Here is a 15,846-nt window from a genome sequence, read left to right on the forward strand (position 1 = left end):
TTTTATTGAATAAAATAATAGTGTGGTGAAAATGTGGATAATGTCAGTGCAGTGTCCAGGTGTTCTGTGACAGCTTGATACAGGATAGGGTGTTCCCTTCTATTGAAGTTGCCTAGTGTCAGAGGTGTCAGTCTGGAACAGGAAGAGCTGGCTGTACACTGATTCTGACATGAAAGCACTTTCAAGGGCGTGGAGCACAACTCACCTTCATTTTTTTTTTTTTTCTACAAATCGGTCTTCGTTTTCTCATGAGATCGGGTTGGCCGGTATGGAATCCTTTAGCATTTTCTATTGAATCAACTGAAAACATTCCCATCAACAGCTAGAACATGTGTTTCTACTCTGCATTTACACCAGGGTAATGCAGTCTCCTCATGTCTGCCAGAAAAGAGGCGGATGGAAAGTGATGATAATTCACGACACAAACAGAAAGAGACAGACACAAGTGTTTGGCTGTATTGATCAGATAACGTACGGTATTTCCCAATGCAGTTTGTCATAAACAGGACAAACATGTACTTTTTTCCTATATGGACACCTGGAAAAGCGTTTTAGATGGAATGAATACCAAAGACATTCTTTAGTGAGATTCCTCTCTGGAGACCAAAATAGCGGAAAAAAATGAACTGCACACAGCGAAAAACAGAGATGGCCTGGATTTACAGGAGTTTACTGCTTGAATCATTCTGAAATGCAACTTAATTTTTTCCTCAGAGACTCCAATACATCAGATGAAAAGAATTTGCCAGAAGGTTTATGTTCAAAAAGACACAACATTATTACTCTTTTAATGCCCACAGCCGAAGGAGATTATAGTACTTTTTCCTAAAAGTTGTTTTGTTTTGTTTTTAGGGGAAGATGTTAATCTTGCAAGGGAATTTGTCCATTTCCAATGGATTTCTAAAGTGCAGCTGAAAAATTGAATTGTCTGACTGGCCAATTTCATGAAAATGTGTAAGAAATGTACTTTGTGTATAAATTGGGTTATATTTCTAACATATGGATCCAGGATCCCAATTCCTGATGGGTTTATAGGCAACACGTACCAAAACACAAAGCAGCTGTGATGTACATAAAAAGTGCATGATACGATAAATGGCTAGAACCCACTATATTTGATAACAGATAGGAAAAGGGGTTTCTTCACTGGGGTGGGGGGTGAACTATCCCTTTAAGTAAGACCAGGTTTGGCACATGCACCTCCTGTCATGAATGAAAAGCCTGTAGGCATTGCATGAATTAACATTTTTATTTATTTTCATAATTTTCCAAAAGAAAAAAGAAAATTCATGCGAACACCAGAGCCATCTCATCAGAGCACTTAAGAGATCAAGCTACTAAAGTCCTGTCTTTCACCGTCTACAAGCAATGCATATCAGATCCAAAAGAAAAAAGAACACGTGGAAAGATATAAAACTCAAAAAAGATAAAAAGAAGAAAAAAAGTTGCACACTAACAAGTTTTGTTGTTTACAGCTTCTGTAGCTGCCAATAGCTGTCCAGAAGATCAGATTTGCATAGCGCTCAATGTGCTAGAGATACAAATGATGAACCAGTATTGTGGCATTAGTCAAGTTTACCTTCAGCTTTGTGTTTTAATGTCTAATAGTCCTGATAAAAGTGTAACACTACAGCAGTTGTATTGCTCTGTTTTTTCTTCTTCTAAGTGCTACTTGCATGTCATTAAATCGCAGAAATGTCCAGTTGATTGTCACCTGTCAGCAATTTCATATTGAATTCCTTCATAAAGCCCCTGTCCACTCAGCTTAATGCACATTATATAACACTGGCAGTTAGAGATATATCATAATTTAAATGTCCCCTACCACTCAGTGGCAGAGTCAATCACATGGCAAAAATAAAATACAAAGACATTTACAGTGGCTATATAAAATAAATGTCCTAGGTCAAAAAAAGAGCTAGACTACAGTACAAGGAAAAGCTATTGGTAAACCATAAAATGGCTGGCCAAACAAAAACAAACAAACAAACAAAACCACTTCACATATATAAATATATTACACTAATTACATAAACCAAAGAGTGTGATCGAGTGGAGGAGGGAGGTTTGGCCATCAAGCACACAGAGAGACATTTGTAAAACACTGATCTAGCAGTAAAGCTGAAGTCTGTCATTTTGGATAATAAAATAATTTCTCCAATCCCTCCATTAATGTGCAGAGAACTGTAAGATAGCGTAGGTTGATTTCCCTGTAAACATTGTGGCTCTGTGGCGCTTTCAACCCAATGGCAAGCGTTTGGGGAGGGGCCTACCTGTTTGAGATGGTTATTTTTGCAATTCCAATTCATTACACATTATATGATTGACTTTAAATGTGGACTCTAGTTAATAGCACTGAATTTTGGTGACTTGATTGAGTGGTCAACCAAGGGGTCAGGGGTCAAACGGACTGCGAGTTAATGTCCACGCCAAATAAATAGTATGTTACAGCTCTCTTTACATGATTGCAGGTGAAATTAAACACATACATTATAGGACAAATGTCTCTGTACACTGAGGATGAAAAGTATGATGAATTTATATATATATATATTTATTTCACGTTTACATTTCTTGAAAAAGATGTGACCATTTCAGATAACCCCAGATAAAAACATCATATAGCTGAGAAAGGACATTTCCAAAAAGCACTTTCAAGTCTAAGATTGTCCTGGTCAGTTCGTCTGGAAATATGTAAAAGGAGGTTTTGTGTCTGTAATTAAGTTCAAACAGAAGTCTTTTCTTTAAGCAACAACATGCAATACCATCAGTGACCACTGGGAGCAACACGTTTGCACCGTTGCCACGTCCCTTAAACATAATGTGCAACACAGCATAGCACAAGATATGTGCTGATCTCATGACTTAGACGTCTGGTTTAATCTGAGAGGACTAGTTTCCGTGAAGTACGGGCCACACAAGTATAAAGTCTCTGCAGTATTTCCCTCCACACCCTTTAAAAATATATGGCAGCATTACATATATTTTCACTCACATTAAAGCACATTCTAAACTCATTCTTAAGTTACTAAATAGTCCTTTTTTTCACATCAAAGTCTTTGTGAAGGGTGGATGGAACCAGCCGGCAGTGTAGTTTGGGAGTGGGTGTAGTTATCAGTATGAGAGTGAAAAACATTGAGTTTACATTTACATGTTAAGACATATTGCACATAAAGCCTTTTTGTGGGAGTCTGAAGCCTTTTGGTTTTAGATGTGGTTCTATTGCACACATGCACACACACACACACAAATGTCCTTAATGAAATGTAGAAAAACGTTTTTTCCCTTTTTGACACGTCAGGGAAAATATGGCGTGGTGGTTATCCATTCAACGTCATGGTGTGTACACAAAAACGGCAACTTATGCCGTTAAATCAGATATGACCAGCTTATCCATTTTACTTCCAATGTCTGAGGAGACCGTGAGCTCATCGGACTCGTAATCGTCGTCGAAAGATCTGCAAAAGCAAGCATGCACCAGTTAACCTTCATACACCTCTGCTATATGAAGTTCAAATACATATAGTTGGTATCTCATCTCTATGCGATGTAATGAACTCTGTAGCGAATTCATTACATGACAGAGCGCATTGACTCACCCCTCCCGTAGCTGTTCATTGGCTGTCTCCTCTGCCACAAGAATCTCATACTCTTCGGAAGCATACTTGTCCCAGTCTGAGGGTTCTGGACCGTCACTATCCAAATCCTGATACGCACACACACACACGCAAACACTTACAGAATGCTCAGAGTACTAACATAGATAACTTTCAGCACGGTGGATCTGGATATACTGTAAATGCAACCCATTAAACTCTTACCTTCTGCACTGCAAAGGGATCTCTCTGCTCATGATCCAGGTACTTCTCCAGATTGAAAAATGTGTCGTAGAATATATGTGCCATCCTGCAGCGCTTCAAATCTCGAAGAGTAATTTTACCTGCCAAGAGACATCACCAATTGTTTACATTACATACACTATACATTTATTCATTGGACAGGCAAAATTCCTGTGCATTCAAGGTATTACAACATTGGCATTTTTACATTTGGCAGACAGAACAGAACATGGAATTAAAGCATGTATACTACACACTAAGACTATTTGTGCTATTTCTACTTAAGTGGTAGCCTCATGTTCGTCCTCTTTTGACTGATTATAATATGGGTGAGATGGAGCTATGATTTTGAGAGGGTCTGTTACCTGGGCATTCTGGTTTTACTAAGTCCAACATCTGGCACAGGAGATCCTGGAAGGGCAGTGGTTCAATGCCCATCCCCTCCATGCGTTCACACTGCTCCTCATAGAAAAACTCCAGTTCAAACATGGATAGAATACCATCTCCATCCATATCCATGCAGCGGAACCAGTACTCTATACTGAACAGAGAGAGAGAGAGAGAGTTATCGTTATTTTAGAAGGCTCTAAAAAGGCCACTTTTAGGCATTTTTACACTTCACACAGTGTTTGTACAACCTGTCTTTGAAAATTGCATTTTTGCTTGATATTTTTGTCATAACTTAAGCTTAAATGTCTAAATACCTTTTAGGCCATCAACCTCTATTTATGTTCCAGAAAAGATAGACTGGATGCTTAATTTATATGGGCCTAGTTAATTTATCAATCAATCATAACAACTTTTTTAAAAACAAACATTTTAAAATTATTTATTATCATATTTATTCACTGTTAGAATTTGCGTTGGTTATGGTTTTATTTTTTATAATTATTTATAGCTTTAATTTATAGTTATTTCAGTTTAATAATGTTAGAACTTCAACTCAAATGTACTTATTTCAGGCAACATTTCTAATTTTTACTGTTTATGTAAAATACCAAAAACTATTACAACACGTTTTCTCTAGAATTTGCAATCTTTGTGATATCTCATCGGTCGTTACCTCGTGGGGTTCTTTTTGTCCTCTTCTGAAATGAGGAACCAAACAAACTCAGCGTAGCTCATTCTTCCTTCTCTCTGCACTGAGTTTCCCCTAGAAGACAGAACAAACTTGTATCATAAGCCACATGTATGCTACCCACTACTTTATTTCTCCCCAGCAGGTCCTATACCTTGTAACAGATCCTGAGAACAGCCTCTCAATGATTCTGCTCGATGATGCTTTGCAAAGAAGGACAGAGTGGAGACACATCAAAAGCCGTTTCTCAATACAACACAGTCCACAAGTCTGTTTGGAATCTGAATGAGACTCACAAGTTCATGTAAGGGATAGTTTACCCATAAATTAGTAAATGATAACAGACTTATCATGAAATAAATGAAAAATAAAATGAAAATGAAATAACTTTCATTTTTTGGGTAAATTCACCTTTTAAATAGTGATAAAAGCTAACAAACGGCACTCATCTAGTGCAAAAACAAGTTCACTGTGTACTTACCATGGTCATTGTACCTGGCCAGGTCCTTGGGGTCAATGAAGAGGTCATGGTCAGTGTCCAGCTCCCAGAATTTACAGTAAATGACATAGAAGTGCTCATAGGAGAAATAATCTGTAATTTGATTGATGTCATCCTCTTCTTCCAGCAGGGCGAGTGTCTAGTGGGACAGCAAGAGTGGCTTCTGATGAAAACGTCCCTTCGAGTTTGGAAAATTGAATTCGAGTTATGGTGGCATTTAACAGTGTTTACCTGGAGGAAGTTGCTTCTTCTGAGCTCTGTCATGTTGATCTTGCCTGTCCAGGAGCGATTGACCGTATAAAATATTCTCTGAATCACCTGGAGAGTAGAGAAAGGACATCATGGAGTTAAGGATGTCAAAAAGTTCTAAAGAAAAGTTTAAAAGACCTAGACTAAAGTGTTTGCTTAATCTCCAAAACACTCCATCTTGGAACAATCGATAATAAACGAATTTACTACTTTGGACATAGTCCAAAAAGAGTCTTTGAAGCGGTTACTTTAAGATGTTCTCTACATGTTGTATATCTTAATAATCATGAAACCTAAATACATAAAGCCTAGGGGCCAGATTCACTAACTCTTCTGGCAAAACAATTGTCAGGATTTACTAAAGACAAGCAGTGAAAAATTTACGCTGAAGAGGCGTGGACAGTGTTATTCTTTGCAGACCTTATTCAATATGCATTTGTAGAAATTTTCCTTTCAGGCCCAACATTTAAATGAATAATGCAAGGTGATTTCCTAAGATTTGCGCAAGTCAATTCACTGGTATTTGTGCCATTATTAAACGCCCCAAAAAGGGCGTCATAAACTAGACGCTAATTTGCGTTGCTCTTGGTAGACTGCGTTGGTCATTATGGAAATGATCCAGCTGGGTCCGTGTTCTTTAATGTGTGCGTCGTCTATAGATCACACAGAACTTTCCACTCCCATCTGCACTTTTTTGGAAATGCGCTCTCACGCCAATTTGCCCCGTTTAGTAAATCCTAAATGTTTTTGTTATTTTTGGACCAAAAGGTATTTTCGATGCTTCAAAACATTCTAACTAACCCACTGATGTCACATGGACTACTTTGATGATGTCTTTATTTAGTTTCTGGACAAGGACAGTATACCGTACATACATTTTCAATGGAGGGACAGAAAGCACTCGGACTAAATCTAAAATATCTTAAACTGTGTTCCGAAGATGAACGGAGGTCTTACGGGCTTGGGACGATATGAGGGTGAGTCACTAATGACATGACGATAGCGCGGGACACTGTATTTATTAAAGAGTGATAGCATTATTGATTAATTTATTGACAATTTCAATAGATATCGCAATAATATCGCTAATGTGACTATTTTGGCCACGATAATTGTGTAGTGGAAATCTGATACTCTAACAGCCCAAGTGCACATTGAAACCATCTTAATCAAGCTTATACAACTGTTGGATTCTACACCTTTCATCCATCACAGCTCTGAAATCTCAAGTCATACAGGTTTGGAGTACATGATGACAGAATTTTCCATTTGTATTAAAATATTACTGAACATTCCATCCAGAAGTTCTTTGGGCCTGTAGGTAGAGATGTCTAGCGACTGGTCGTATGGAGACATACTGGGTTATATCTAGCACTGTGGTGACAAAGGCCCCATGCTTCAGGCTCCAAGAGAAACAGTGACATCAGTGTGGATTAACATTTTCTGGTAGTCCTCGTAGGAGAAATTGGTATCGGGGTGCGTCAGCCAGTGCACCAGTGCAAGGAAGTGTCTAAATATGGGGTTGTGCAAGACCTTTGGTGGCATCCGTGTTTCCGTGATGTCAAGCCACTTTGACGCCATTGCCCTACCCACCCCCTCCATCTCCCTTCGCAGCACGTGTTGCAGCTGTCCCACAAACAGAAAGACAGACAGACAGACAGGCGCACTCCATGTTTCACTGTTTCAACGCTTCACCAGCTCAGGATCGGATTTACTGTAAAAACCTAAATAAGCTAACAAGGCTTTCAAACTCAGAACTGAAACACTGGAGCAAAGCTACATACAGAGATTCCATGTGCCAAATTAATGATTAGCCATGGACAAAGCAAAGTCATGTTCCAGTTGACAGATGCTGACACTCAAAAAGTTGTGAAACGATGCAAAAAATATTTAGAATTTAGCAACATGTTCCAAAGACAATTCCTATAATCTTATCCCCATGAAAAACTTGTGCCTGTGTGATTGAGCCCTTCATAAATATGCTTACTGTTGTGATGTACCGGGAATGGAATTCAGGAGCATCTTTCAAAAATGTCAGGCCTGGATGAGTGTCCACAATGTCCTAATCAAAAAACAAAACAAAAACATGATTCTTCACCATTTCATTTCTGCACCATTTAGATCCTCTATTGGTTGCATATTTTTTATTTCACCTTTACCTAAGACTTCTTTTATTGATTATAATATGTCCATATCTACTTTTAGTAATCACTGATGCACAAATACAGGTGGTACCAAAAGGTTTATTTTTCACAGCTATATGCACTGTAAAAAATGAATGAATGAATTACAAAGAGCAATGTTCCAACCTGTAATAGAGGGATGAAATCTTCTTGTTCCAGGTAATTGCAGCCTGGTTTGGCCAGCAAGTAAACAAACTTGGATGCATCATCGTAGCAGCTGTGCAATAACCTGTAAAGACGATTAAAGGCAGAAAGTCTCAATCCAACGCCACACAAGCTGTATAAAGATGGGATGTGTGTGCTGACGCTTACTTTCTAAATGTCGCAATGAATGAGTGAACAGAAACAAAACCTGTTCTCTCTCCACCAGCGCAAATGAACATTGGTGATTTCCAATAGAGGGGACATCCGCATGCCTGTGAAATGCAATGCGTGAATTACTTTTGTTGCATTTTAAATTACAATTGACAATGAATTATAACATTAATGAATTAATTAATATGAATTAATATATAATTTGCATAATGTAAGCCGATAACACCTTTTTATTAAATCTCGATAGTACTTAAATTATGTAAAAACAAAAAAATATGTATGTAAATTATAAGATTTATCCTCTTTAAGGGTCCTAGTATCTGATTCTCAGAGTGTAAATGTCAGGATGGATTATTTTGTTTATATTTCTTCATTATATGCTTTTTTTTTTCAAATATTATTCAAAATGTGAGAAAATAAAATATAATGTTGTTATGAGACGGCATCCATCATAATGCTGTGGCAATACAATTTGGCAAGCAGATCTGCTGGCAAAGACTTCGAAAAACAAGTGTCAGCTTGCATGTTCAAAGCTGTCAATCTAAGGCTATTGAGAATGGTTCAGAGACTATGAATCTCATTTCAGGCAAAACAGTTCTCATTTCACATGCACCTTTGCTATCTTCCCCATTTCATAAATGTCAGCTTTCTCCTCCTCGAACTCTGTGAAGGCTGCCTCAATTTTGGCAATGGCCTCGTCATAGTTGGCTGCACAGTTTGGAAGGCCTTTGGGGAAGTAGAAGCGTGGAATGTTTATGGAGGAGGGTGGGGGCGTGGCCACCACTTTGGCTGGCGGAGGACTGGGTGACCGTGGGGTTGGCGAGGAGGGTGCAGGTGCAAGAGATGGAGGAGGTGTTCCAGGTTTCTTCTCAGGCTGGATCTATTGAGACACAGAGAGAGAAACAATAAAAGAAAGAATAAGGATCTCCATGGGTGTGACAGCCATTTAGGCCAAGTTCTACATTCGCTTCACAAGACCTCAAAGAAATTCAGCTGAATAAAACAGATCTAAGAAGGCAAGCTAAAAACAAAGTTTAGCTGAAGATGTGCATGAAGCAAACAGTAGATGGTGTTAACAGTGGTTGTTTAATATAAATATACCAAGAAAACTTCAGGAGCTTCAACCAATATTGAGAAGACATCAAGGAAGCACATATTTTGTATATTTAGTGCACATCTTCTCATAAGCATCTACTTCAGCATCATATCCAATCTCTACAGAAGTATTTATAGTAATATGCGGTATCAAATGAACAAGTAAACAATGCCTTTAAAAGTATTCTGTGACATTAAAGATGGGAACTTAATTGATCTTTATGAAAAACCTTCTTCTGGTACTTGCTGTGCGAGGATGATGGCTCTCGTTCTGCATTTTCACACTGATCAATCAACTTCGGGCCTCATCAACCTTCCTGCCGATGTGATGACAGGAACTCCTCAGCAAAAAATAAGACTGAAATTTTCCACCTAATCTCCTCATCTTCACCAAACAAGCCAAATGCTTCATTTCAAGGGAGTTTGTTTACTTTTATTTCCACCTGCATTTTTTTTCCTCATTGATATAATTGGTGAAGTCAAGTGATTTGGGCTCAACTCTTGGGACATGTTGCATGGAGCTCCAAAACACTGCATGCTTTCAGTCTAATTCACAGGCCTGACACTAACAGCTGATGTCAGTTTACTTCATTCTGGTCAGACCAAGGTTAAACTTCTAATAACAAGCTGTGGAAATGTCCAGCACATTCTATACATAGTCTTGACATACTATTCTTATTCTGGTCTACGGGTAAAACCCTAGAGTCATAGGGCGCACCTCGGGCCGCTTATTTCTAAACGTTACTCAAACAGAAAAACAGCTGTTGAAGTGCGACTGAATTTTGAAGAAATCTACCGCAAGCAGGACAGGACCAAATGGACGTATTAAAGAGAACAGCTGTGGCTCAAACCAGGCCCGCACCATCCGATCCCTCCCCCCTCCTTGAAGCTCCTGTACGCAACACTTGGACACTGTATTCCTGTCCTGCCTCACCCCCTTACATTATCCTATAAATAAACATGTTGGTATCTGCCTGTAAATAGTTTGTCTTGTCTGGCATGTGAGAGTTAGCTATGGCATTCTTTACTGAACTACAGAGTTTGGCTACTGACCTGGGCTTGCTGGAAAGACTTGAGCCTTTTCTTGAACCGTGACGGAAGGACAAAGTCACAGCCTCGGGCCAAAAAGGCCAGTTCGCCCCGCAAGTCGGGATCCTCCCTTAACGAGGCCTCCTTGATCATCATATTGGCAATGTCAAAAGATTCAAAGAGTGAGAAATGAGGAAAAATCCTCCAAATAAGGGAATTGGACAAGCTACTCCAACGGTAGGTCCTCAGGAGGATCAGCTTCCGTTCAGGAACTTGCAGAGAACTCCGTTCGAGCCAGTGTCACTCGTACGCTCTTGTTCCACTCACTTCAAATCACTCATTTGCCAGGCTTTGTCCAGGGATGTAAGGTGGATGCGTCTTGGCGCCTGGAACAATTCCTAGAATCGTGCCTGCTACTGTAACAGCTGGAATCCAGGAGCATTGTACCAAAGAGGCCAGGCCGCCAGCCTCCTGATTGCCTTTCGAAACTACAAAACACAAAATCTCAACTCAAGTCCATAGCCAACGGGTTCCCAGCCCTGCGAAACATGAGCCGCTTTGGGTTCTGCCTACCGGACCAGTCCCCTCTCTCTCTCTCTCTCTTAGCCTGTTCTGTCCTGATGAGCAGGGGGCTGAACGCACCGATGCAGAGGGGAGGGGGGATCAACTGTGTCAAATGTCCGTAGGGGTGAGCAAGTTGTATTATGGGAATGGAAGCCCCCTCCCACCCCCAAACAGAAACGCTAAAGTTAGCTAGAGCACCGATGAAGTTCAAATTGCTCGATCAAGACTTTGTTTACGTGTAGAGGAAGGCAGAGCGAGAGGGGAGATAGCTTGGAGGGCCAGGCCCCTGTGATAAACGGCTCCCGAGAGTTCATGGGGTGCACTTTGGGAGTAAAGTAATAAGGCAGCGTTTTAGGGCACTGCACCCAAAGCATAACAACACTACTATCTGGAGTGCACAAAGCTTCCTCTCTGCTCTAGAAAGTTTCAAACTAACCGACAAATGAACTTTAATATTTAAGGAAGACTAACCCCAAGTGGTGCACTACGAGAACATTCAAAGGCCCCATGACTCCTGTTCCCATGAATCCATGATTCCACCTGTTCGTGATTTACTGGATATGGAGAAATAAGGATTTTTAAAAATATTGTTTTGACTTTTTTTTCGGACTATTGTTTTCACGATTGCTTTGGACCGGGCCTAGTCAAAGTCCAGGGCCGTCTTTAAGTCACAGACCGTCCCTGATCTTATGTACTGTAACAAGGACGCTGTAAAATAAAGTGTTACCAAAAAGTGTCATAAATGACAGAAGTTTTCCAGCAGATGTTCTACATAACAGGACAAACTCACTATGTGACTTACTACATGAGGAAGTGAATCACAACAATCAAAAGCTAAAACAACAACAACAACAACAAATCAAGTTTTTTTTTTTTTTCATTTTAAAGCTTATATACGGTATAAATCATCTTTAGGCCCCCTTAGAAGTTTGTAGAGGCCCTGAATTCCATAAACTGACCTGGGTCAAATTCTTCATACAGTTACCCATTGACAATTTGACCCAACCCTTGACTGTTCCATTCTATGAACCTGGTCACTCGAGTTGTCATAGAAAAAGATTCATTAGTTCATATAACTTCCTCAGGAGTAGATTTAACAAAAGCAGGATAACATAGCTTTATGAGTAGAGAGGATACCAGAAGTCAGTCCTTGACACTGATTCTTTGTTACGAGAGCATTTTCTTGATCCAGGAAAAAATATTTTATATTATTATCAATTATTAATATTAATTTACACGATGTATTATTGTTATTATTATTACTATCCACAATAAACAAAGGTCTACTTTAAGGACAATGATCACGAGAAACAACATCACACTCATTACTTCCCACATTGCCTGGGATCAAGTCCATGGTTGTGTAAACATTTTAACTGCTAGTCTACCATCCCATCTACCTGTGTGAATTACAAAACAGAGAACTAAATCAGTATAGTGACACCTAGTGTCTGTGTTTACAAATGATCCAACAGCTATCTTTCCAGAAATTTACAGATGGTGGTGTGTGGGTTATACTGACAGACAGCTGTGTTAATCAGTGCCATGTTTACATTTTATCTGCACAAATAAACCAACCAACTTTTTAAGAAGAAAAAAAAAAAAGCAGAGGTAACGGAGCTGATTTCTTTGCGTAACTAAGCTCTAACACCCAGAAGATCTTCTCCGCTTTCCTTTAAGCCTTATAAATAACACCCTCTGTACAGGAGGCCTCCTGACATTTCAGCTGTACATAGCAATCCCAGCATTCCCCGTTCTGTCACCGGCAGCTGTTAGGAGAATATCAAACGCATCAAGATTCCTCTGTGGGCAGAGAGACATAAAGAGGCCTGCCTGCTGCTAACACCATTAGCCATTGGAGGAAGAGAAGAGATGCATGCACAGTTCCAAATGCATGTAATGAAATACTTATTCTTGTGTTGGTCAATTCTTAGCCTGAAAAACAAACCTGCTGTATATAGAACATTAATGAAGTTATTTTCCATGAAACAAGTAACCTCAGAACCAGTTTATAGTTAGCATGCTTCTGACTCACACTGTATTCTAGCACACTTGGGATCTACTACGGCAAAATGACACAGAACCTGCATCCCCACGGGAGCACTATGAGCCCTTAACCACTATTAAGGCTGCACCACGGACGGGGCTGGAGCTAGACTTTTGTTTTTTTTTAAATGAAGTTCAGGCAGGGACAAGGCTTGGTGGACGGCTCACGTGTGCCAACACATTGCATGATGGTGCTTTTGTGCGGACGACCCAAATTCAGATCCCACTCGAGTCATTTTCCAATCTCAGCATTGTGTTACAAAACAATATTCTCTGGATTAAAGACCTATTGTCATTATTATCTCTTCATTTTGCTGCATGTTTGTTCTGTGATTAGCTAATTTATTTCATTTATTTCTAAGATTAATTACTGCATAAATTAATTAAGATTATCAAGTAATAAATTCATTTTAAGACAGCATGGAATAGATTGTATAATATATACAGTTAGCTATAATTTGGAGGGTGTGGTATCATGAGTATGCCAGGCGGCAGGCGTTATTGTTGTCGAGTTTTGCGCGCGATTGCTTTGGAGCGGGCCTAGTCAAAGTCCAGGGCCGTCTTAAGTCACAGTCCGTCCCTGATCTTATGTACTGTAACAAGGACGCTGTAAAATAAAGTGTTACCAAAAAGTGTCATAAATGACAGAAGTTTTCCAGCAGATGTTCTACATAACAGGACAAACTCACTATGTGACTTACATGAGGGGTCAAGCACACATTGGATTAGGAATCTTATGGGTTCGAGTAATTTATTTGCCTACATGGTAACACTTTATTTGAAGGGGTGTGCATAAGAATGACATGGCACTGTCATAAACATGACATAACACCTGTCATGAACATGAAGGAGTCTTTATGAATGTTTATGACTGTTGTAATTAAGTGTCATTCGGTAAATTATGACACTTCTAATGCAAAGTTGACATTGTTTAAAATGTCTTTGTTATGACAACTTGACATTAACCAAGAAAGAAATGTCTTTGTTATGACAACTTGACATTAATACAGACAGAAATGTATTTGTTATGACAACTTGACATTAACCAAGAAATCAACAGGTCTAATTATCAAACTTAAAGAAGTTATTTAGCTTTGCGTTAACATTACATTACCCTGTCATATGTGGTTGGTTTTGGCTTTGGCCATCATGACACCATAACTCTGTCATGAATATTTTACTTGTCCTCAAGTAAAGTGGAACACATTGTACTAGTTATAAAGATGGCATTAAGGGTTATTACACTGCCAAATGCTTTAACAGTAATATGTCCCTTTACCTCAAGTAAAGTGGAACACGATGGACTAGTTATAAAGATGTCAGGTTGACAGGTTAGGATTTCTTGGTTAATGTCAAGTTGTCATAATCAAGACATTTTTTGTGTTTGTTAATGTCAAGTTGTCATAACAAAGACAATTTAAACAATGTCAACTTTGCATTAAAAGTGTCATAATTTACCGAATGACACTTAATGACAACAGTCATAAACATTCATAAAGACCCCTTCATGTTCATGACAGGTGTTATGTCATGTTTATGACGGTGTCATGTCAGTCTTATGCACACCCCTTCAAATAAAGTGTTACCGATTACGTTTATTGATTACGATTCACAATGGCTGACAAATCATGGCAGAATTCCTATAAACACTAGGGCCGACCAGGACTTTTCTGTCCTCAGCTGCAGAACAATATAAATGCAAGAGTGTCACCTTGGGTGGGTGCCTGTGGAACCAGCGGCGCTCGCTCTGGATCCAGGGTTACATTTTAATGACCTTAAGTGTGGTTCCCCCTCCACTGTTGGCGTAACTAATTATTATATTAACCTGTGCATGGAACTCATACTATCCAAAAAGCTGGAATAATATTACCTGAGGAACATTCAACTTTAGTTTAGTTGGTCTTTCCCCGACTACAGGTAATAAGGCTGCAATTATGATTAAGCATAATTTACTTAAATATAAACAAAATAAGTAAATTATACAATAATATAATAATATAAACAAAATAGAACAGCATATAGCAGGTAAATATTTACCACAGGTCATGGCCTATATTTGGATTATGAAACCGTTTCTGGGTGCTAAAGGAGATATGGGCTTGTCAGTGCTAGCATATGAGTGGATTCGCTGAGACAGTCAGAGCTGTGCAATGCTGGGAAATCCTATCAGCAAGGGGTTAATACTTCCACGGCCCTCCGCTTCAACTTCAGAGTCACACCTGTCTGCCTGCTTATGCCAGCCAGCTTGTTCTAGGACGTGCTGTAACAGTGCCCGGGCCTCTCGATGGCTCTGCAGGTGCTGAGTATGTTCTTGCACTGACAGGATCATCACACCTGTCTCCTTCCCATCATCCCAGACACTCCAGCACCACGCTGAGTCTTCAATTAACACCAAATCAGTTCTGTGGGATTCCAAAGCTATTGGAGTGGTGTCACCCGTCCACTGCCATGACCTATCAAAATGATCTTCTTAACCTTTAGAAGATTTATTTCCACTACACGTGCACTGGCTTTCTAGGATTTGGAAATGCTCAGTGTATCGGTCTTATTGAAGGCACATTTAGTCGAATAAGCGGAGAATCCAGCTAAATTTGTCGCATTTGAGGGAATAATAATGTTTTCATTCCATCAATTTTCAGCAGGTCTCAGTTGCGCAGTGTTGGGATGCCATTGCCAGCTGAAGCGCGGTAACCCCTCTACCCCTGCACCCCACTAACATTATAACGTCACAATGTGCTTTTGGCATTGGCTGTGTGACAGTGATTGGTACCTTGGTCCAATCACAAGGAGCTCTTTGCTCCAAATGATTAGAAAAATTACATAGAGGCCTGAAAGCAGTTATTCAGAGATTAATTTCAGCTTTCAAAGCTATGCTTAGTGCTTTGATTTATGGCACAGCAAGTGCAGCACAGAACTCTGAGACTGGAGGAGGATGGGGCTCCAAGGAGG

The 15,846-nt window shown here is 39.5% G+C and overlaps 1 protein-coding gene across 2 annotated transcripts in view; it reads right to left on the reverse strand.

Annotated features, from left to right (window-relative positions):
• Positions 1-1,234: 1,234 nt before the first annotated feature.
• ppp2r3a (protein phosphatase 2, regulatory subunit B'', alpha) overlaps positions 1,235-15,846 on the reverse strand; it is a 69,920-nt gene continuing 55,308 nt past the window's right edge. For both annotated transcript variants that reach the window (XM_039676776.2, XM_089131292.1), the window contains 12 exons: positions 8,777-9,043; positions 8,161-8,264; positions 7,975-8,077; positions 7,653-7,727; positions 5,648-5,734; positions 5,399-5,555; positions 5,072-5,120; positions 4,903-4,992; positions 4,205-4,380; positions 3,822-3,940; positions 3,600-3,706; positions 1,235-3,458 (listed from right to left, as the gene is read on the reverse strand). In XM_039676776.2, coding sequence (XP_039532710.2) covers positions 3,362-3,458; positions 3,600-3,706; positions 3,822-3,940; positions 4,205-4,380; positions 4,903-4,992; positions 5,072-5,120; positions 5,399-5,555; positions 5,648-5,734; positions 7,653-7,727; positions 7,975-8,077; positions 8,161-8,264; positions 8,777-9,043 — 1,431 coding nt within the window. In that variant the 3' untranslated portion in view covers positions 1,235-3,361. The remainder of the gene's footprint in view (positions 3,459-3,599; positions 3,707-3,821; positions 3,941-4,204; positions 4,381-4,902; positions 4,993-5,071; positions 5,121-5,398; positions 5,556-5,647; positions 5,735-7,652; positions 7,728-7,974; positions 8,078-8,160; positions 8,265-8,776; positions 9,044-15,846) is intronic.

The sequence above is a fragment of the Pimephales promelas genome, chromosome 5 (genome assembly GCF_988280905.1).
Source record: "Pimephales promelas chromosome 5, fPimPro1.hap1.1, whole genome shotgun sequence".
Classification (NCBI taxonomy): domain Eukaryota; kingdom Metazoa; phylum Chordata; class Actinopteri; order Cypriniformes; family Leuciscidae; genus Pimephales; species Pimephales promelas.